Source organism: Pelophylax lessonae (genome assembly GCF_965119305.1).
Source record: "Pelophylax lessonae genome assembly, chromosome: 12".
Taxonomy (NCBI): domain Eukaryota; kingdom Metazoa; phylum Chordata; class Amphibia; order Anura; family Ranidae; genus Pelophylax; species Pelophylax lessonae.
Genome location: NC_138779.1, coordinates 107276966 through 107298838, shown reverse-complemented (window position 1 = coordinate 107298838; position 21873 = coordinate 107276966). Strand labels below are relative to the sequence as shown.

Below are 21873 nucleotides of genomic sequence, written 5' to 3'. Positions count from 1 at the left end.
GGGGACCCGAACTTTAAGGCACTAAAATGGCTCTAAAACACCAAAGGAAAGGGCTAGAGTGCTGCAAATGGCAGCAAAACGTAATTAAGAGCATGGCAAGTGCTCTGCAAACAAATGTGGATAGGGAAATAACTTAAAACAACAAAAAAAAAACAGAAAAATAAAACAATGTTCTTCTTCATCTCTGAAGGACGAGGCCCATATGGAGTAGGAGGGAGGTTGAGGTGGTGGTGGATGTGGCGGTGACATAGGCGTGCGCACAGGGTGTGCTGGGTGTGCCTGGGCACACCCTAATCACCTAGGGCACATAGCATTGCCAGTGAGGAGATGGGAAAGATCTCCCTGGGACCTGCTCTGCTCTATTTCTCCTTGCCTACAGGTACATGGCCCCGATACATTACTCTCCCTGCTGGCAAACACATGCATGTGTATTTCAACTTTGGGGTGCACACCTTAATGCAATAGGCTGCGCACACCTATGGGCGGTGTAGGTGGAAGCGGCGGTGGAGGAGGACCAGGGCCGGATTAACAGCATCATGGGCTTGGTGCTGAGGATTTTGAAGGGCCTTAAGGGCCGTGCCTTGCCATGCACCCAGAGGAGGAAGGGTGCAGCCATGCATGCCTAATTCAACATGGGATGCTGTCTCTGAAGCCCATAAACACATCCATGCATCGCCAACTGTCCCTCCTTGTCCGGCCTTCACGCTGTGTGGGGAGGTTCTGAGGGTGCTGCCTGGGGAAGCGAGCATAGAAGCCAGACTTCTGTGTTTACAAGTGACAGAAGAGCGGTAACAGTGAATATGGCCAACCCGGGGCCTATATAAAAGGTAGGGGCCTGGAGCTGCAGCTCCAATAGCCCCTACATTAATCTGGCCCTGAGGAGGAGGACGAGGTAGCCAACACTGCTTCTTTTCAAAAATTTTAAATGAGGGTACACCCCAAAAGAGTGAGAAAGAGCAAAAATGGAACAATGGGTGGGTAAGGTCGGTATCCATTGCTATTCTGCATAAGGTACGGAAAAGTCCCGTGGGATCCATGCCTGGTTCATTTTAATGAACGTGAGCTTGTCCACATTGTCTCTGGACAGGCGGCTGCGCTTGTCTGTTATAACGCCCCCAGCCGTGCTAAATACCCGTTCAGATAATACACTGGCTGCAGGGCACGCCAGCACCTCCAAGGCGTAAAGGGCAAGCTCAGGCCATGTGCCCAATTTGGAGACCCAGAAGTTGAAGGGGGCAGACCCGTCATTCACTACATGTAGGCGTGTGCACACATACTGCTCCACCATGTTGGTAAAATGCTGCCTCCTGCTAAGACGTTCCATCTGAGCTGCTGGTGCTGCTGTTTGTTGTGGCGTGCTGACAAAGCTTTTCCACATTTCGGCCATGCTAACCCTGCCTTCTGAGGTGCTGGCGGTGCCCTGGTTGCGTTGGCGACCTCCTCCTCCTCCTCCTCTGCCTTGTGCTTCCACTGTGGCCCCGCTGTCAGATGGGAATGCCAGCAGCATGGCGTCTACCAGCGTGCGCTTGTACTCGCGCATCTTGCGATCGCGCTCCAGTGAGTGAATTAAGGACGGTACGTTGTCCTTGTAACGGGGATCCAGCAGCGTGGCCACCCAGTAATCAGCACAAGTTAGAATGTGGGCAACTCGGCGGTCGTTGTGGAGACACTGCAGCATGTAATCGCTCATGTGTGCCAGGCTGCCCAGAGGCGACGAAAGGCTGTCCTCTGTGGGAGGTGTATCGTCCGTGTCCTCTGTATCCCCCCAGCCACGCACCAGTGATGGCCATGAGCTGGCCTGGGTGCCACCCTGCTGTGAACATGGTTCCATCTCCTCCTCCAGCTCCTCCTCCTCCTCATCCTCCTCATCCTCCAGAACTGTGCCCCTGCTGGACAATTGCGTCCCTGGCGTTTGCGTGTGCAGGAACCCACCCTCGGAGCCCCTTGCGAATGACTGCCCTGAAAGCCTTGGAAATGTTACCTCTTCATCCTCCTCCTCCTCCTCATCCTGTGCCACATCCTCTTCCATCATCGCCCGAATTGTTTTTTCAAGGAGGCATAGAAGTGGGATAGTTAAGCTGAGAACGGCGTCATTGCCACTGGCCATGTTGGTGGAGTACTCAAAACAGCGCAACAAGGCACACAGGTCTCGCATGGAGGCCCAGTTATTGGTGGTGAAGTGGTGCTGTTCCGCAGAGCGACTCACGCGTGCGTGCTGCAGCTGAAACTCCACTATGGCCTGCTGCTGCTCGCACAGTCTTTCCAGCATGTGCAAGGTGGAGTTCCACCTTGTGGGCACGTCACATATGAGGCGGTGAGCGGGAAGGCCGAAGTTACGCTGCAGCGCTGCCAGGCGAGCAGCAGCAGGGTGAGAACGCCGAAAGTGCGCACAAACGGCCCGCACTTTCTGCAGCAGCTCTGACATATCGGGGTAGTTTTTAAGGAACCTCTGCACCACCAAATTCAGCACATGCGCCAGGCAAGGGATGTGCGTCAAACCGGCTAGGCCCAGAGCTGCTATGAGATTTCGCCCGTTATCACACACCACCAGGCCGGGCTTGAGGCTCGCTGGCAGCAACCACTCATTTGTCTGCTGTTCCATGCTCCTCCACAACTCCTGCGCGGTGTGTGGTTTGTCCCCCAAACAGGCAAGTTGTAAAACTGCCTGCTGTCGTTTACCCCTGGCCGTGCTGAAGTTGGTGGTGAAGGTGTTACGCTGTCCGGATGAGGAGGCGGTAGAGGATGAGGAAGCGGAGTAGGAGGAGTTAGGAACAGGAGGCAAACTGAAGCGCCCTGCAATCCTCGGTGGTGGAAGGACATGCGCCAAATTGCTATCCGCCTCAGGCCCATCCGCCACTGCATTTACCCAGTGTGCCGTTAGGGAGATATAACGCCCCTGACCGTGCTTACTGGTCCACGTATCCGTAGTTAGGTGGACCTTGGCACAGATGGCGTTGCGCAGTGCACACCTGATATTTTCCCCCACTTGGTTGTGCAGGGAAGGGATGGCTTGCCTGGAAAAGTAGTGGCGGCTGGGCACGACGTACTGTGGGACAGCCACCGACATAAGGTTTTTAAAACTGTGCGTCTCCACCAGACGGAATGACAGCATTTCAAAGGCCAATAATTTTGAAATGCTGGCATTCAGGGCCAGGGATCGCGGGTGGGTAGGGGGGTACTTCCTCTTCCTCTCAAGTGTTTGGGAGATGGAAAGCTGAACGCTTCCACGGGACATTGTGGAGATGGTTGTTGGTGACCCAGGTGGTGGTGTTGCTGACAGATCGTCTGTTTGCGGGGTGGCAGGTGCCGGTATCACTACAGATGTGGCTGGAGCGGCCGAGACTGCAGCAGAAGAGGAAGCAGGATGAGCCAGAGACGTTTCTTGGTTTTGAAGGTGTGTACTCCACTGCAGCTCGTGCTTTGCACTTAGATGCCTGATCATGCAGGTTGTGCTCAGGTTGAGAAGGTTCATGCCTCGCTTCAAGCTCTGATTGCACAGGGTGCAAACCACTCGTGTCCTGTCATCAGCACATTTTCTAAAGAACTTCCACGCTAGAGAACTCCTTTGAGCTGACTTTGGTGCGCTCGTTCCCTTGCTGCGTTGGGCAGTAGCGGGCGTAGTGTCTAGGGCACGGCCGCTCCGCTTCTGCACCCTGCTCCCTCTTCTGCTGTGCTGGTGGCTCTGTGCGACCACCGCCTCTTCCTCCAAACTACTCAGGTCACCTGCATGACGTTCATTCCATGTGGGGTCGAGGACCTCATCGTCCTCCACATCATCTTCCACCCAGTCTTCACCCCTGCCCTCCTTGTCGGTCTCCACAATGCTGAACGCCGCAGCAGTTGGCACCTGCGTTTCGTCATCATCGGAGACGTGCTGCGATGATCCTTGCATGTACTCATCTTGAGAAATAAGTGGTTGGGCATCGCTGCACTCAATCTCTTCCACTTCTGGGGCAGGGCTAGGTGGATGGCCCTGGGAAACCCTGCTGACAGAGTCCTCAAAAAGAATAAGAGACTGCTGTATGGCTTGGGGCTCAGACTGCTGGCCTGATTTGCAAGGGGGTGAGGTGAAAGACGGTTGGACATTGGCTGCAGGTGCCAACTCTGACCTTTCTGCAGTAGACTGGGTGGGAGACAATGTGAAGGAACTGGAGGCACTGTCAGCAGCAAACCAATCTACTATCGCCTCAACTTGTTCTGGCCTCATCACTTCTAGGGGCGTTTGATGCCCTACCAAATACTGATGCAGGTTCTGTCGCCTACTCACACTTGAGGAAGGTGTTTCACTTGTGCGTGTAGCTGGCACAGATCGACCATGTCCTCTCCTTGCAACAGGAGCTCTACCAGCAGCACCACGACCCAGGCCACGGCCCTTATTTGACGGTCTCCTCATATTTCTGTAATTTAAGATCTTGCCCTAGAAAGGTTTTTATTGAATAGCGGAATAGAAAATATGATCCAAAAAAAGTGTATGTATATCACACGTACACAACCACACTAGGCCCCAATTACTATTGTTTGTACCCCTAAAAGGCTAGATGAGGAGTAGGGGGAGTATGGAACAGGCAGCACCCTCAAACCTTCAGAAGTATGAGATGAACCCCAACAACTTGGAAAGGTGGATCTCTCTCACACGTACCGACACAGACTATCCCGCAATTCAATTGATCCTCAAAGGTTTTTATTGAATAGCGGAATAGGAAATATGATCAAAAAAAGTGTATGTATCTCGCACGTACACAACCACACTAGGCCCCAATTACTATTGTTTGTACCCCTAAAAGGCTAGATGAGGAGTAGGGGGGGTATGGAACAGGCAGCACCCTCAAACCTTCAGAAGTATGAGATGAACCCCAACAACTTGGAAAGGTGGATCTCTCTCACACGTACCGACACAGACTATCCCGCAATTCAATTGATCCTCAAAGGTTTTTATTGAATAGCGGAATAGGAAATATGATCAAAAAAAGTGTATGTATCTCGCACGTACACAACCACACTAGGCCCCAATTACTATTGTTTGTACCCCTAAAAGGCTAGATGAGGAGTAGGGGGGGTATGGAACAGGCAGCACCCTCAAACCTTCAGAAGTATGAGATGAACCCCAACAACTTGGAAAGGTGGATCTCTCTCACACGTACCGACACAGACTATCCCGCAATTCAATTGATCCTCAAAGGTTTTTATTGAATAGCGGAATAGGAAATATGATCAAAAAAAGTGTATGTATCTCGCACGTACACAACCACACTAGGCCCCAATTACTATTGTTTGTACCCCTAAAAGGCTAGATGAGGAGTAGGGGGAGTATGGAACAGGCAGCACCCTCAAACCTTCAGAAGTATGAGATGAACCCCAACAACTTGGAAAGGTGGATCTCTCTCACACGTACCAACACAGACTATCCCCCAATTTAACTGATCCCCAAAGGTTTTTGATTAAATAGCGGAATAGAAAATATGATCCCAAAAAAGTGTATGTATATCACACGTACACAACCACACTAGGCCCCAATTACTATTGTTTGTACCCCTAAAAGGCTAGGAGTAGGGGGAGTATGGAACAGGCAGCACCCTCAAACCTTCAGAAGTATGAGATGAACCCCAACAACTTGGAAAGGTGGATCTCTCTCACACGTACCAACACAGACTATCCCCCAATTTAACTGATCCCCAGAGGTTTTTGATTAAATAGCGGAATAGAAAATATGATCCCAAAAAAGTGTATGTATATCACACGTACACAACCACACTAGGCCCCAATTACTATTGTTTGTACCCCTAAAAGGCTAGGAGTAGGGGGAGTATGGAACAGGCAGCACCCTCAAACCTTCAGAAGTATGAGATGAACCCCAACAACTTGGAAAGGTGGATCTCTCTCACACGTACCAACACAGACTATCCCCCAATTTAACTGATCCCCAAAGGTTTTTGATTAAATAGCGGAATAGAAAATATGATCCAAAAAAAGTGTATGTATATCACACGTACACAACCACACTAGGCCCCAATTACTATTGTTTGTACCCCTAAAAGGCTAGGAGTAGGGGGAGTATGGAACAGGCAGCACCCTCAAACCTTCAGAAGTATGAGATGAACCCCAACAACTTGGAAAGGTGGATCTCTCTCACACGTACCAACACAGACTATCCCCCAATTTAACTGATCCCCAAAGGTTTTTGATTAAATAGCGGAATAGAAAATATGATCCCAAAAAAGTGTATGTATATCACACGTACACAACCACACTAGGCCCCAATTACTATTGTTTGTACCCCTAAAAGGCTAGGAGTAGGGGGAGTATGGAACAGGCAGCACCCTCAAACCTTCAGAAGTATGAGATGAACCCCAACAACTTGGAAAGGTGGATCTCTCTCACACGTACCAACACAGACTATCCCCCAATTTAACTGATCCCCAAAGGTTTTTGATTAAATAGCGGAATAGAAAATATGATCCCAAAAAAGTGTATGTATATCACACGTACACAACCACACTAGGCCCCAATTACTATTGTTTGTACCCCTAAAAGGCTAGGAGTAGGGGGAGTATGGAACAGGCTGCACCCTCAAACCTTCAGAAGTATGAGATGAACCCCAACAACTTGGAAAGGTGGATCTCTCTCACACGTACCAACACAGACTATCCCCCAATTTAACTGATCCCCAAAGGTTTTTGATTAAATAGCGGAATAGAAAATATGATCCAAAAAAAGTGTATGTATATCACACGTACACAACCACACTAGGCCCCAATTACTATTGTTTGTACCCCTAAAAGGCTAGATGAGGAGTAGGGGGAGTATGGAACAGGCAGCACCCTCAAACCTTCAGAAGTATGAGATGAACCCCAACAACTTGGAAAGGTGGATCTCTCTCACACGTACCGACACAGACTATCCCGCAATTCAATTGATCCTCAAAGGTTTTTATTGAATAGCGGAATAGGAAATATGATCAAAAAAAGTGTATGTATCTCGCACGTACACAACCACACTAGGCCCCAATTACTATTGTTTGTACCCCTAAAAGGCTAGATGAGGAGTAGGGGGGGTATGGAACAGGCAGCACCCTCAAACCTTCAGAAGTATGAGATGAACCCCAACAACTTGGAAAGGTGGATCTCTCTCACACGTACCGACACAGACTATCCCGCAATTCAATTGATCCTCAAAGGTTTTTATTGAATAGCGGAATAGGAAATATGATCAAAAAAAGTGTATGTATCTCGCACGTACACAACCACACTAGGCCCCAATTACTATTGTTTGTACCCCTAAAAGGCTAGATGAGGAGTAGGGGGGGTATGGAACAGGCAGCACCCTCAAACCTTCAGAAGTATGAGATGAACCCCAACAACTTGGAAAGGTGGATCTCTCTCACACGTACCAACACAGACTATCCCCCAATTTAACTGATCCCCAAAGGTTTTTGATTAAATAGCGGAAGAGAAAATATGATCCAAAAAAAGTGTATGTATATCACACGTACACAACCACACTAGGCCCCAATTACTATTGTTTGTACCCCTAAAAGGCTAGATGAGGAGTAGGGGGAGTATGGAACAGGCAGCACCCTCAAACCTTCAGAAGTATGAGATGAACCCCAACAACTTGGAAAGGTGGATCTCTCTCACACGTACCGACACAGACTATCCCGCAATTCAATTGATCCTCAAAGGTTTTTATTGAATAGCGGAATAGGAAATATGATCAAAAAAAGTGTATGTATCTCGCACGTACACAACCACACTAGGCCCCAATTACTATTGTTTGTACCCCTAAAAGGCTAGATGAGGAGTAGGGGGAGTATGGAACAGGCAGCACCCTCAAACCTTCAGAAGTATGAGATGAACCCCAACAACTTGGAAAGGTGGATCTCTCTCACACGTACCAACACAGACTATCCCCCAATTTAACTGATCCCCAAAGGTTTTTGATTAAATAGCGGAATAGAAAATATGATCCCAAAAAAGTGTATGTATATCACACGTACACAACCACACTAGGCCCCAATTACTATTGTTTGTACCCCTAAAAGGCTAGGAGTAGGGGGAGTATGGAACAGGCAGCACCCTCAAACCTTCAGAAGTATGAGATGAACCCCAACAACTTGGAAAGGTGGATCTCTCTCACACGTACCAACACAGACTATCCCCCAATTTAACTGATCCCCAAAGGTTTTTGATTAAATAGCGGAATAGAAAATATGATCCCAAAAAAGTGTATGTATATCACACGTACACAACCACACTAGGCCCCAATTACTATTGTTTGTACCCCTAAAAGGCTAGGAGTAGGGGGAGTATGGAACAGGCTGCACCCTCAAACCTTCAGAAGTATGAGATGAACCCCAACAACTTGGAAAGGTGGATCTCTCTCACACGTACCAACACAGACTATCCCCCAATTTAACTGATCCCCAAAGGTTTTTGATTAAATAGCGGAATAGAAAATATGATCCAAAAAAAGTGTATGTATATCACACGTACACAACCACACTAGGCCCCAATTACTATTGTTTGTACCCCTAAAAGGCTAGATGAGGAGTAGGGGGAGTATGGAACAGGCAGCACCCTCAAACCTTCAGAAGTATGAGATGAACCCCAACAACTTGGAAAGGTGGATCTCTCTCACACGTACCGACACAGACTATCCCGCAATTCAATTGATCCTCAAAGGTTTTTATTGAATAGCGGAATAGGAAATATGATCAAAAAAAGTGTATGTATCTCGCACGTACACAACCACACTAGGCCCCAATTACTATTGTTTGTACCCCTAAAAGGCTAGATGAGGAGTAGGGGGGGTATGGAACAGGCAGCACCCTCAAACCTTCAGAAGTATGAGATGAACCCCAACAACTTGGAAAGGTGGATCTCTCTCACACGTACCGACACAGACTATCCCGCAATTCAATTGATCCTCAAAGGTTTTTATTGAATAGCGGAATAGGAAATATGATCAAAAAAAGTGTATGTATCTCGCACGTACACAACCACACTAGGCCCCAATTACTATTGTTTGTACCCCTAAAAGGCTAGATGAGGAGTAGGGGGGGTATGGAACAGGCAGCACCCTCAAACCTTCAGAAGTATGAGATGAACCCCAACAACTTGGAAAGGTGGATCTCTCTCACACGTACCAACACAGACTATCCCCCAATTTAACTGATCCCCAAAGGTTTTTGATTAAATAGCGGAAGAGAAAATATGATCCAAAAAAAGTGTATGTATATCACACGTACACAACCACACTAGGCCCCAATTACTATTGTTTGTACCCCTAAAAGGCTAGATGAGGAGTAGGGGGAGTATGGAACAGGCAGCACCCTCAAACCTTCAGAAGTATGAGATGAACCCCAACAACTTGGAAAGGTGGATCTCTCTCACACGTACCGACACAGACTATCCCGCAATTCAATTGATCCTCAAAGGTTTTTATTGAATAGCGGAATAGGAAATATGATCAAAAAAAGTGTATGTATCTCGCACGTACACAACCACACTAGGCCCCAATTACTATTGTTTGTACCCCTAAAAGGCTAGATGAGGAGTAGGGGGAGTATGGAACAGGCAGCACCCTCAAACCTTCAGAAGTATGAGATGAACCCCAACAACTTGGAAAGGTGGATCTCTCTCACACGTACCAACACAGACTATCCCCCAATTTAACTGATCCCCAAAGGTTTTTGATTAAATAGCGGAATAGAAAATATGATCCCAAAAAAGTGTATGTATATCACACGTACACAACCACACTAGGCCCCAATTACTATTGTTTGTACCCCTAAAAGGCTAGGAGTAGGGGGAGTATGGAACAGGCAGCACCCTCAAACCTTCAGAAGTATGAGATGAACCCCAACAACTTGGAAAGGTGGATCTCTCTCACACGTACCAACACAGACTATCCCCCAATTTAACTGATCCCCAGAGGTTTTTGATTAAATAGCGGAATAGAAAATATGATCCCAAAAAAGTGTATGTATATCACACGTACACAACCACACTAGGCCCCAATTACTATTGTTTGTACCCCTAAAAGGCTAGGAGTAGGGGGAGTATGGAACAGGCAGCACCCTCAAACCTTCAGAAGTATGAGATGAACCCCAACAACTTGGAAAGGTGGATCTCTCTCACACGTACCAACACAGACTATCCCCCAATTTAACTGATCCCCAAAGGTTTTTGATTAAATAGCGGAATAGAAAATATGATCCCAAAAAAGTGTATGTATATCACACGTACACAACCACACTAGGCCCCAATTACTATTGTTTGTACCCCTAAAAGGCTAGGAGTAGGGGGAGTATGGAACAGGCAGCACCCTCAAACCTTCAGAAGTATGAGATGAACCCCAACAACTTGGAAAGGTGGATCTCTCTCACACGTACCAACACAGACTATCCCCCAATTTAACTGATCCCCAAAGGTTTTTGATTAAATAGCGGAATAGAAAATATGATCCCAAAAAAGTGTATGTATATCACACGTACACAACCACACTAGGCCCCAATTACTATTGTTTGTACCCCTAAAAGGCTAGGAGTAGGGGGAGTATGGAACAGGCAGCACCCTCAAACCTTCAGAAGTATGAGATGAACCCCAACAACTTGGAAAGGTGGATCTCTCTCACACGTACCGACACAGACTATCCCGCAATTCAATTGATCCTCAAAGGTTTTTATTGAATAGCGGAATAGGAAATATGATCAAAAAAAGTGTATGTATCTCGCACGTACACAACCACACTAGGCCCCAATTACTATTGTTTGTACCCCTAAAAGGCTAGATGAGGAGTAGGGGGAGTATGGAACAGGCAGCACCCTCAAACCTTCAGAAGTATGAGATGAACCCCAACAACTTGGAAAGGTGGATCTCTCTCACACGTACCAACACAGACTATCCCCCAATTTAACTGATCCCCAAAGGTTTTTGATTAAATAGCGGAATAGAAAATATGATCCCAAAAAAGTGTATGTATATCACACGTACACAACCACACTAGGCCCCAATTACTATTGTTTGTACCCCTAAAAGGCTAGGAGTAGGGGGAGTATGGAACAGGCAGCACCCTCAAACCTTCAGAAGTATGAGATGAACCCCAACAACTTGGAAAGGTGGATCTCTCTCACACGTACCAACACAGACTATCCCCCAATTTAACTGATCCCCAGAGGTTTTTGATTAAATAGCGGAATAGAAAATATGATCCCAAAAAAGTGTATGTATATCACACGTACACAACCACACTAGGCCCCAATTACTATTGTTTGTACCCCTAAAAGGCTAGGAGTAGGGGGAGTATGGAACAGGCAGCACCCTCAAACCTTCAGAAGTATGAGATGAACCCCAACAACTTGGAAAGGTGGATCTCTCTCACACGTACCAACACAGACTATCCCCCAATTTAACTGATCCCCAAAGGTTTTTGATTAAATAGCGGAATAGAAAATATGATCCCAAAAAAGTGTATGTATATCACACGTACACAACCACACTAGGCCCCAATTACTATTGTTTGTACCCCTAAAAGGCTAGGAGTAGGGGGAGTATGGAACAGGCAGCACCCTCAAACCTTCAGAAGTATGAGATGAACCCCAACAACTTGGAAAGGTGGATCTCTCTCACACGTACCAACACAGACTATCCCCCAATTTAACTGATCCCCAAAGGTTTTTGATTAAATAGCGGAATAGAAAATATGATCCCAAAAAAGTGTATGTATATCACACGTACACAACCACACTAGGCCCCAATTACTATTGTTTGTACCCCTAAAAGGCTAGGAGTAGGGGGAGTATGGAACAGGCAGCACCCTCAAACCTTCAGAAGTATGAGATGAACCCCAACAACTTGGAAAGGTGGATCTCTCTCACACGTACCAACACAGACTATCCCCCAATTTAACTGATCCCCAGAGGTTTTTGATTAAATAGCGGAATAGAAAATATGATCCCAAAAAAGTGTATGTATATCACACGTACACAACCACACTAGGCCCCAATTACTATTGTTTGTACCCCTAAAAGGCTAGGAGTAGGGGGAGTATGGAACAGGCAGCACCCTCAAACCTTCAGAAGTATGAGATGAACCCCAACAACTTGGAAAGGTGGATCTCTCTCACACGTACCAACACAGACTATCCCCCAATTTAACTGATCCCCAAAGGTTTTTGATTAAATAGCGGAATAGAAAATATGATCCCAAAAAAGTGTATGTATATCACACGTACACAACCACACTAGGCCCCAATTACTATTGTTTGTACCCCTAAAAGGCTAGGAGTAGGGGGAGTATGGAACAGGCAGCACCCTCAAACCTTCAGAAGTATGAGATGAACCCCAACAACTTGGAAAGGTGGATCTCTCTCACACGTACCAACACAGACTATCCCCCAATTTAACTGATCCCCAAAGGTTTTTGATTAAATAGCGGAATAGAAAATATGATCCCAAAAAAGTGTATGTATATCACACGTACACAACCACACTAGGCCCCAATTACTATTGTTTGTACCCCTAAAAGGCTAGGAGTAGGGGGAGTATGGAACAGGCTGCACCCTCAAACCTTCAGAAGTATGAGATGAACCCCAACAACTTGGAAAGGTGGATCTCTCTCACACGTACCAACACAGACTATCCCCCAATTTAACTGATCCCCAAAGGTTTTTGATTAAATAGCGGAATAGAAAATATGATCCAAAAAAAGTGTATGTATATCACACGTACACAACCACACTAGGCCCCAATTACTATTGTTTGTACCCCTAAAAGGCTAGATGAGGAGTAGGGGGAGTATGGAACAGGCAGCACCCTCAAACCTTCAGAAGTATGAGATGAACCCCAACAACTTGGAAAGGTGGATCTCTCTCACACGTACCGACACAGACTATCCCGCAATTCAATTGATCCTCAAAGGTTTTTATTGAATAGCGGAATAGGAAATATGATCAAAAAAAGTGTATGTATCTCGCACGTACACAACCACACTAGGCCCCAATTACTATTGTTTGTACCCCTAAAAGGCTAGATGAGGAGTAGGGGGGGTATGGAACAGGCAGCACCCTCAAACCTTCAGAAGTATGAGATGAACCCCAACAACTTGGAAAGGTGGATCTCTCTCACACGTACCGACACAGACTATCCCGCAATTCAATTGATCCTCAAAGGTTTTTATTGAATAGCAGAATAGGAAATATGATCAAAAAAAGTGTATGTATCTCGCACGTACACAACCACACTAGGCCCCAATTACTATTGTTTGTACCCCTAAAAGGCTAGATGAGGAGTAGGGGGGGTATGGAACAGGCAGCACCCTCAAACCTTCAGAAGTATGAGATGAACCCCAACAACTTGGAAAGGTGGATCTCTCTCACACGTACCAACACAGACTATCCCCCAATTTAACTGATCCCCAAAGGTTTTTGATTAAATAGCGGAATAGAAAATATGATCCAAAAAAAGTGTATGTATATCACACGTACACAACCACACTAGGCCCCAATTACTATTGTTTGTACCCCTAAAAGGCTAGATGAGGAGTAGGGGGAGTATGGAACAGGCAGCACCCTCAAACCTTCAGAAGTATGAGATGAACCCCAACAACTTGGAAAGGTGGATCTCTCTCACACGTACCGACACAGACTATCCCGCAATTCAATTGATCCTCAAAGGTTTTTATTGAATAGCGGAATAGGAAATATGATCAAAAAAAGTGTATGTATCTCGCACGTACACAACCACACTAGGCCCCAATTACTATTGTTTGTACCCCTAAAAGGCTAGATGAGGAGTAGGGGGAGTATGGAACAGGCAGCACCCTCAAACCTTCAGAAGTATGAGATGAACCCCAACAACTTGGAAAGGTGGATCTCTCTCACACGTACCAACACAGACTATCCCCCAATTTAACTGATCCCCAAAGGTTTTTGATTAAATAGCGGAATAGAAAATATGATCCCAAAAAAGTGTATGTATATCACACGTACACAACCACACTAGGCCCCAATTACTATTGTTTGTACCCCTAAAAGGCTAGGAGTAGGGGGAGTATGGAACAGGCAGCACCCTCAAACCTTCAGAAGTATGAGATGAACCCCAACAACTTGGAAAGGTGGATCTCTCTCACACGTACCAACACAGACTATCCCCCAATTTAACTGATCCCCAGAGGTTTTTGATTAAATAGCGGAATAGAAAATATGATCCCAAAAAAGTGTATGTTTATCACACGTACACAACCACACTAGGCCCCAATTACTATTGTTTGTACCCCTAAAAGGCTAGGAGTAGGGGGAGTATGGAACAGGCAGCACCCTCAAACCTTCAGAAGTATGAGATGAACCCCAACAACTTGGAAAGGTGGATCTCTCTCACACGTACCAACACAGACTATCCCCCAATTTAACTGATCCCCAAAGGTTTTTGATTAAATAGCGGAATAGAAAATATGATCCCAAAAAAGTGTATGTATATCACACGTACACAACCACACTAGGCCCCAATTACTATTGTTTGTACCCCTAAAAGGCTAGGAGTAGGGGGAGTATGGAACAGGCAGCACCCTCAAACCTTCAGAAGTATGAGATGAACCCCAACAACTTGGAAAGGTGGATCTCTCTCACACGTACCAACACAGACTATCCCCCAATTTAACTGATCCCCAAAGGTTTTTGATTAAATAGCGGAATAGAAAATATGATCCCAAAAAAGTGTATGTATATCACACGTACACAACCACACTAGGCCCCAATTACTATTGTTTGTACCCCTAAAAGGCTAGGAGTAGGGGGAGTATGGAACAGGCAGCACCCTCAAACCTTCAGAAGTATGAGATGAACCCCAACAACTTGGAAAGGTGGATCTCTCTCACACGTACCGACACAGACTATCCCGCAATTCAATTGATCCTCAAAGGTTTTTATTGAATAGCGGAATAGGAAATATGATCAAAAAAAGTGTATGTATCTCGCACGTACACAACCACACTAGGCCCCAATTACTATTGTTTGTACCCCTAAAAGGCTAGATGAGGAGTAGGGGGAGTATGGAACAGGCAGCACCCTCAAACCTTCAGAAGTATGAGATGAACCCCAACAACTTGGAAAGGTGGATCTCTCTCACACGTACCAACACAGACTATCCCCCAATTTAACTGATCCCCAAAGGTTTTTGATTAAATAGCGGAATAGAAAATATGATCCCAAAAAAGTGTATGTATATCACACGTACACAACCACACTAGGCCCCAATTACTATTGTTTGTACCCCTAAAAGGCTAGGAGTAGGGGGAGTATGGAACAGGCAGCACCCTCAAACCTTCAGAAGTATGAGATGAACCCCAACAACTTGGAAAGGTGGATCTCTCTCACACGTACCAACACAGACTATCCCCCAATTTAACTGATCCCCAGAGGTTTTTGATTAAATAGCGGAATAGAAAATATGATCCCAAAAAAGTGTATGTATATCACACGTACACAACCACACTAGGCCCCAATTACTATTGTTTGTACCCCTAAAAGGCTAGATGAGGAGTAGGGGGAGTATGGAACAGGCAGCACCCTCAAACCTTCAGAAGTATGAGATTGTGTTCACTGTACCCCACAAAGATTGAGTTCACTGCACCCCACAATGATTGTGTTCACTGCACCCCACAAAGATTGTGTTCACTGCACCTCACAAAGATTGTGTTCACTGTACCCCCCAAAGATTGTGTTCACTGCACCCCACAAAGATTCTGTTCACTGTACCCCACAAAGATTGTGTTCACTGCACCCCAAAAAGATTGTGTTCACTGCACCCCAAAAAGGATGTTGTTCACTGCACCCCAAAAAGGATGTTGTTCACTCCACCCCAAAAAGATTGTGTTCACTGCACCCCACAAAGATTGTGTTCACTGCACCCCAAAAAGATTGTGTTCACTGCACCCCAAAAAGATTGTGTTCACTGCACCCCAAAAATGATTTTGTTCACTGCACCCCAAAAAGGATTTTGTTCACTGCACCCCAAAAAGGATGTTGTTCACTCCACCCCAAAAAGATTGTGTTCACTGCACCCCAAAAAGATTGTGTTCACTGCACCCCACAAAGGATTTTGTTCACTGCACCCCAAAAAGATTGTGTTCACTGCACCCCAAAAAGGATGTTGTTCACTGCACCCCAAAAAGGATTTTGTTCACTGCACCCCAAAAAGATTGTGTTCACTGCACCCCACAAAGGATTTTGTTCACTGCACCCCACAAAGATTGTGTTCACTGCACACCAAAAAGGATTGTGTTCACTGCACCCCAAAAAGATTTTGTTCACTGCACCCCAAAAAGATTGTGTTCACTGCAGCCCAAAAAGATTGTGTTCACTGCAGCCCAAAAAGATTGTGTTCACTGCAGCCCAAAAAGATTGTGTTCACTGCAGCTCACACACAGAAAAATGGATGTGGATCACTGACACCTGCCTATCTCCAATCCCACACCACACAGCAATATCGATTGTAGTTTGTAGAACACAGTTTCCCTAAAATTCAGCAGACTCTGTCCCTAACAGGATTGAGAAGAGATCGTAGATCAGGATTGAGTGCAGACCCCACCCCCCACACAGCAATATCGATTGTAGTTTGTAGAAGACACTGACCCTATAATTCAGCAGACTCTATCCCTAAAATGCCTACAACTCGCCCTGCCTAAACACTCCGACCTGTCCCTCAATTCTATCCGGACACAAATGGTTTTTTCCTGCCTATCTTTCCCTAATCAGCAGCCAGCACGTTGATGTGTGCTCTGTCCCTGAATCTAAGCAGCATAATGACGCCGCTGCGGCTGCCTCGAACTTATAAAGACTTGGTCACATGCTTCAGACGGCCAATCACAGCTACTGAGACATTTGCAGGCATGGCTGGGATGGCTTAAGGCACACCAGTTAAACGATTGTTGATTGGCTGTTGAAAGCCCGCCATGAAAAGAGCGCCAAAGCATGCAAAACCCGGAAATAAAACGACCGAACACGGATTTTTACCCGAACATACAGTAAAGTGTCCGTGTTCGGGTACAAAAAATCCAATTATTCGGTACGAACACGAATAATACAGTCCGTGTTCGCTCAACACTAATCCTCTATACTGCACTATATATATATATATATATATATATATATATATATATATATATATATATATATATATACATATATAATATAATATAATATATACACACACACACAATGTGGCCTCCTCTACATATATATAGTGCAGTATAGAGACCACATCCTGTATATCATATATATTATGGTCTACTCTACAATGAATTTTAAAAAATGTCTTCTTCTTTAAGTTCTAATGGTACCTGGGAGCCTGCCAGCTAAGCTTCTGTCACTCACTGGCAGCCTGCTGAGCCTGGAGCTAGGAGCCTGCTGATGACGAGTTATGTGGGCGGAGCCCTGTGACGAGGGGAGCCGCCAGCCATCGCACCGAGCCTCCGACACACACAGTATAGTAACACACAGTATAGTCTGGACAGTGGACAGCGAGCTCCGGGCGGGCGGCGCAGGCTGAACGGAGGACCGGGAGGAGCAGTAAGTCACTGCTTCTACACTACAATGCCAGTGTTTTTCCGCCCCCCCCCCCCTCGGCCTGCGCCCCTTGTGGGCGCCGTTCTGGCCAACCCCACGGTACGCCCCTGGGCCAAACTCAAGTAGGCCAAAACACCCCCACTGAAAAGATCTGTATGACCACACAACTCAAGTGATGTAAACCCAGCCCTGGTAATATCTTCTGGAAGGGATTAGAGCAGTCTTTTTCAACCAGGGTGCCCGGGCACCCTGGGGTGCCTTGAGGTTTCTTCAGGGGTGCCTTGGCAAAATGCCTAACAATTGATCAAAAATTGTATACAAGCCAGGAGGTGCATCAATCCTGCCTTTTAGTTACACAAAGCCACAGGTTTTCATTATGCACCATTACAACTTTCTAGACACTGGCATCCTAACAACCAATGATGTCATCAGTTAATAAGGAGGATGTCTGTTGCCTCCACACCATCCTTGTTTGACCCTCCTGTGCCTATCCCCCTCAGCACTGGGGTGACATTAGCTGACTGATGGAGAGAAATTGAGGGAGGAGAGAAACATTGGAATACTATAAGTCATTACCAGTGTGCAAAAGTATATTTGCTTTGGAAGAATAAATCCCCTCTAAAGTTGGGTGTCCTACATGTGCGGATGTTGCTGCATTATGTAAAGCTTATTAAAATCTTTTTTTTACAATTTATAATGGGGTGCCTCGACTGAAAAAAAGGTTGAGAAACACACGTACCGATTGTTGGCCGTGAATTTTCGGCCGCCGCCCGATCGGCCGATTATCGGCTTGTTAGTATGATGATTCCGACAACCGACTGCGACTTTTCGGCCGAACAAAATCTGGTGTGCATGCTATAAAATTTTTGTTGGCCGTCAGCAGAACGGCCGATTGTTCCTCAGTCAGTATAGATTTCGGCCGACAAAAATCAGTTGAGCAAGACTGGGCATGCTCAGAGAAGAAAAAACATACGAAAAGTAGACCAGAACATGACATCACTTCTGCAGTTGGTTGTTGTTGGCCGACAAAATTCGTGTGCAGTCTAGAGCACATTTCAACCAACACAACAACACTGGACAAAAGACGGCCGATCGGTCGGCCAACAATCGGTGCGTGTGTACGAGGCTTAAGATACAACAGTCAAAACACGGCCTATTCTCACCTCTGTGATCTGTTCCATCAGTCTCTCGATTTCGTTATTCTGTTCGTTAACATAATTAAATAGGGCAAAGTTGCGATCCTCCACTGCAAGAAAAAGCAGGAAAAAATGCTATTTTATGAATTTCATTAGAGGAATTCTCTCAAACAAGCAATAATTAGGGATGGGTTCAGGCATGTTTGGATCCTAGTCCCATCCCACCTGAGCAATCCTGCCAGGGAGCAGTCACTGCACACCGCCAATCATGAGCAGACTAGTTAGGGCGTGTGTATGGGCAGCTGGGGGCTAGGAAATGCCTCACTGCCTATGATTGGCGGTTTGCAGTGACGGCTTACTGGATTGCTCAGGTGGGTTAAGACTAGGATCCGACCACGCCTGAGCCCATCCCTAGCAATAAATAGGGCACATGCACGTGGACAGTCTGAGGTACAAATTTTCTCTAGTGCAAACATGCTTTTGTTTTTCCATGCATGGGGGTCTGCAGGTTGCATGCACCACCAGCCATTGAATTGAAAATCTTACAAGCATGCACATATGATGTGTTTCCTCTTCAGGGTATATGCCATGTGTATAAGTGTGTGTAAATGGCAAGCATCAAGGTTTACCCAAGTATGGTCATTCACTTCTGTAGCCATTTGTATGCACCATGCGTGGCTCCCCTGGCATGGGAAAATGCCTGGATTTTTACACATATTTACTCCTTAAACTGTCCATGTGTATGAACCCATACAATTTACATTGGTCAGCAATATCCTTATACATCAGGAGCATTTTTAATTTTTTTTTTTACTTTTTCCGTAGCTAAAAATATATACTCTTCTCCAGTGCCATCTTAGAGCATTACCGGGAAACATTCAACCTCTTACCTATTCACTTAAAGTGATACGAAACACACACTGTTTAAATTATGTTGTGCCTTCTATATCTGTAGGTGGATGAAGGTACTGTACCTTTTTTCTAATCAATATACAGCTGGCACATCACCCAGCTCTTTCCCAGCCTGTCTGCAGGGAAACATAGGCAGGAGGAGCTTCTAGTCCTCTTTTGCTGGTCACATGTTCAAAAAAAAAAAAAACGGTCTTTGCAATACATTAAAATAAATAAATAATATCAATAAACTGTTTTAAATTTGCATACAAATATATATATATGAAATCAAATCTTTATTATTTTGTGGAAATAACATGGTGTGGACGGATTTCTGCCAGTCACGCCCCTCCAGCCTGTGTCTTAGAATAAGGCCTCATGCACACTGGACATTATAAAAACGCCAGTAGCTTTGTAGTGAGTTTTTCAGCGTTTTAAAGCTTTTTTGCATTGGCATTTTTGAGTGTTTTTTAGCGTTTTTGTGGCGTATTTAGCTACAAATCACCTCTCTGCTATTTTAGTAACTGCAACTTTCCCACGATGCAATGTTTGCCAGAATTGCATTCCATTGGTGTTCACACCCATGCGATAAGATTTAGGTGCGGGGAAAAAAGGGTCCTACAACATTTTGGTGCAAATGTGGACCCTTTTTTCCCCGCATCAAAATTGCATCACATGGGTGTGAACACCAATGCAATGCGATTCTGTCAAGCTCACTGCATTTTGCAATCTGTTTCGGGGTGTCGTTCATGGAACATTAAGACCCCATTCACATCTGGCAGATTTGACATGCGATTTGACATGTCAAATCAGAGCCTATTGCCTGCAACATCACTGTCCGAATTGGTGCAACCCTGACTTTGCGGCGCCGCACTGATTCCCAAAAGTAGTTTCTGCACTACTTTTGGCAACTTTAGGGCGATTTCAATAGACATCTGTGCATGAACCCGCACAGATGTCTGTCAAATTGCTCCTGAAATTGCACTAACATGCGCGTTTGAAATTATGCGCATTCAGCTGAATGGTTTCAAACCTCAGTGTGAACCGGTGCCATTGCTGGCAATAGGCTCAAATTTGACATGCGAATCAACATGCCAACTCGCATGCCAAATCAGAAAAATGTAAACAGGGCTTCATGTCCCATGAACAATACCTAGAAACAGATTGCAGAATGCAGTGCACTTGCTAGATTTGCATCGCATGGGTGTTCACACCCATGCAATGCGATTAGGTGTGGAGAAAAAAAGGGTCCTACAACATTTTGGTGCAAATGTGATGCAATTTGAGCCATACAAAATATATGGCTCAAATTGCATCGCACAGACATCACAGGAGTGCGTTTTTGGTGCAAATCACATGCAGTGCTCAGCATGCACCATTGTGTACCCAGGCTATGTTCCATGAATGACACCTTGAAACAGAACCCAGGTTTAAATAAAGCAATTGAATAAAAAACGTCAAAAAATGCCAGTTGGCAGCGTTTTTTGGCGTTTATGAGCATTTATCTGCGTTTGACGTTAGAGCGTTTTTACAGCTGAAAAACACCACTCAAAACCCACTAGTTTTCTTTTTTTTTACAACCAGAAACTGCCCCTGCCAAAAACTGCTGATAACAGCCTATGTGTGCATGGACACATAGGATAACATGCTGGGGTGTAGAACAGTAGCTGTAAAAACATCCAGTGTGCATGAGGCCTAGGAGGGAGGTGAAGCCTCCATTAATCTACATATACTATCCCACCGATATTGTGTTTAGCTGGTAAGTGGGCATTGAGGAATTTACCACTATGTATAGGCCCACATATGCAACCCTATAGTCACATGGGCTGCTCAGATGTGATAGGGAGGAAATGCTCAGAATAGAAACTCTCTGAAAACTGAGCATGTGCAGAACTGCCAAAATTGCTCTGCAAAAGTACAGAAGATGGAGAATAGAGAGCAGCAGGGTCAACCAGGTTTTTTGCAAAATACAGAAAACCAATCCCATAGTGACTGAGTGAGTATGAACAGCATGCAATACACCATTTATTGATAGTTTTTTTATAATGTGGGTTTAATGACACTTTAATTGCAAATACAAGTATAAAGAACAAAAAATGTATCAACCACTTTATTAGAATGGTGTTTTTTAGTTCTTTGTCTGGCACCAGACCTCTTCCTGTCGAAAAAACACTACTGCTAGTAATACATGGTATCTCCAAAGTTAAAAGTGGAGGAGCTTCATACTATGGGGTTTCCATTTTCCTCAGTATGGAGTACAGGACTGTCGGATTCTACAAGATCCTAT

At 45.5% G+C, this 21873-nt stretch overlaps 1 protein-coding gene across 1 annotated transcript in view; it reads right to left on the bottom strand.

The window, feature by feature from the left end:
* Positions 1 to 21873, bottom strand: part of ODAD1 (outer dynein arm docking complex subunit 1) — a 259341-nt gene that overhangs the window by 126208 nt on the left and 111260 nt on the right. The window contains exon 10 of the mRNA XM_082273694.1: positions 18723 to 18805. Coding sequence (XP_082129820.1) covers positions 18723 to 18805 — 83 coding nt within the window. The remainder of the gene's footprint in view (positions 1 to 18722; positions 18806 to 21873) is intronic.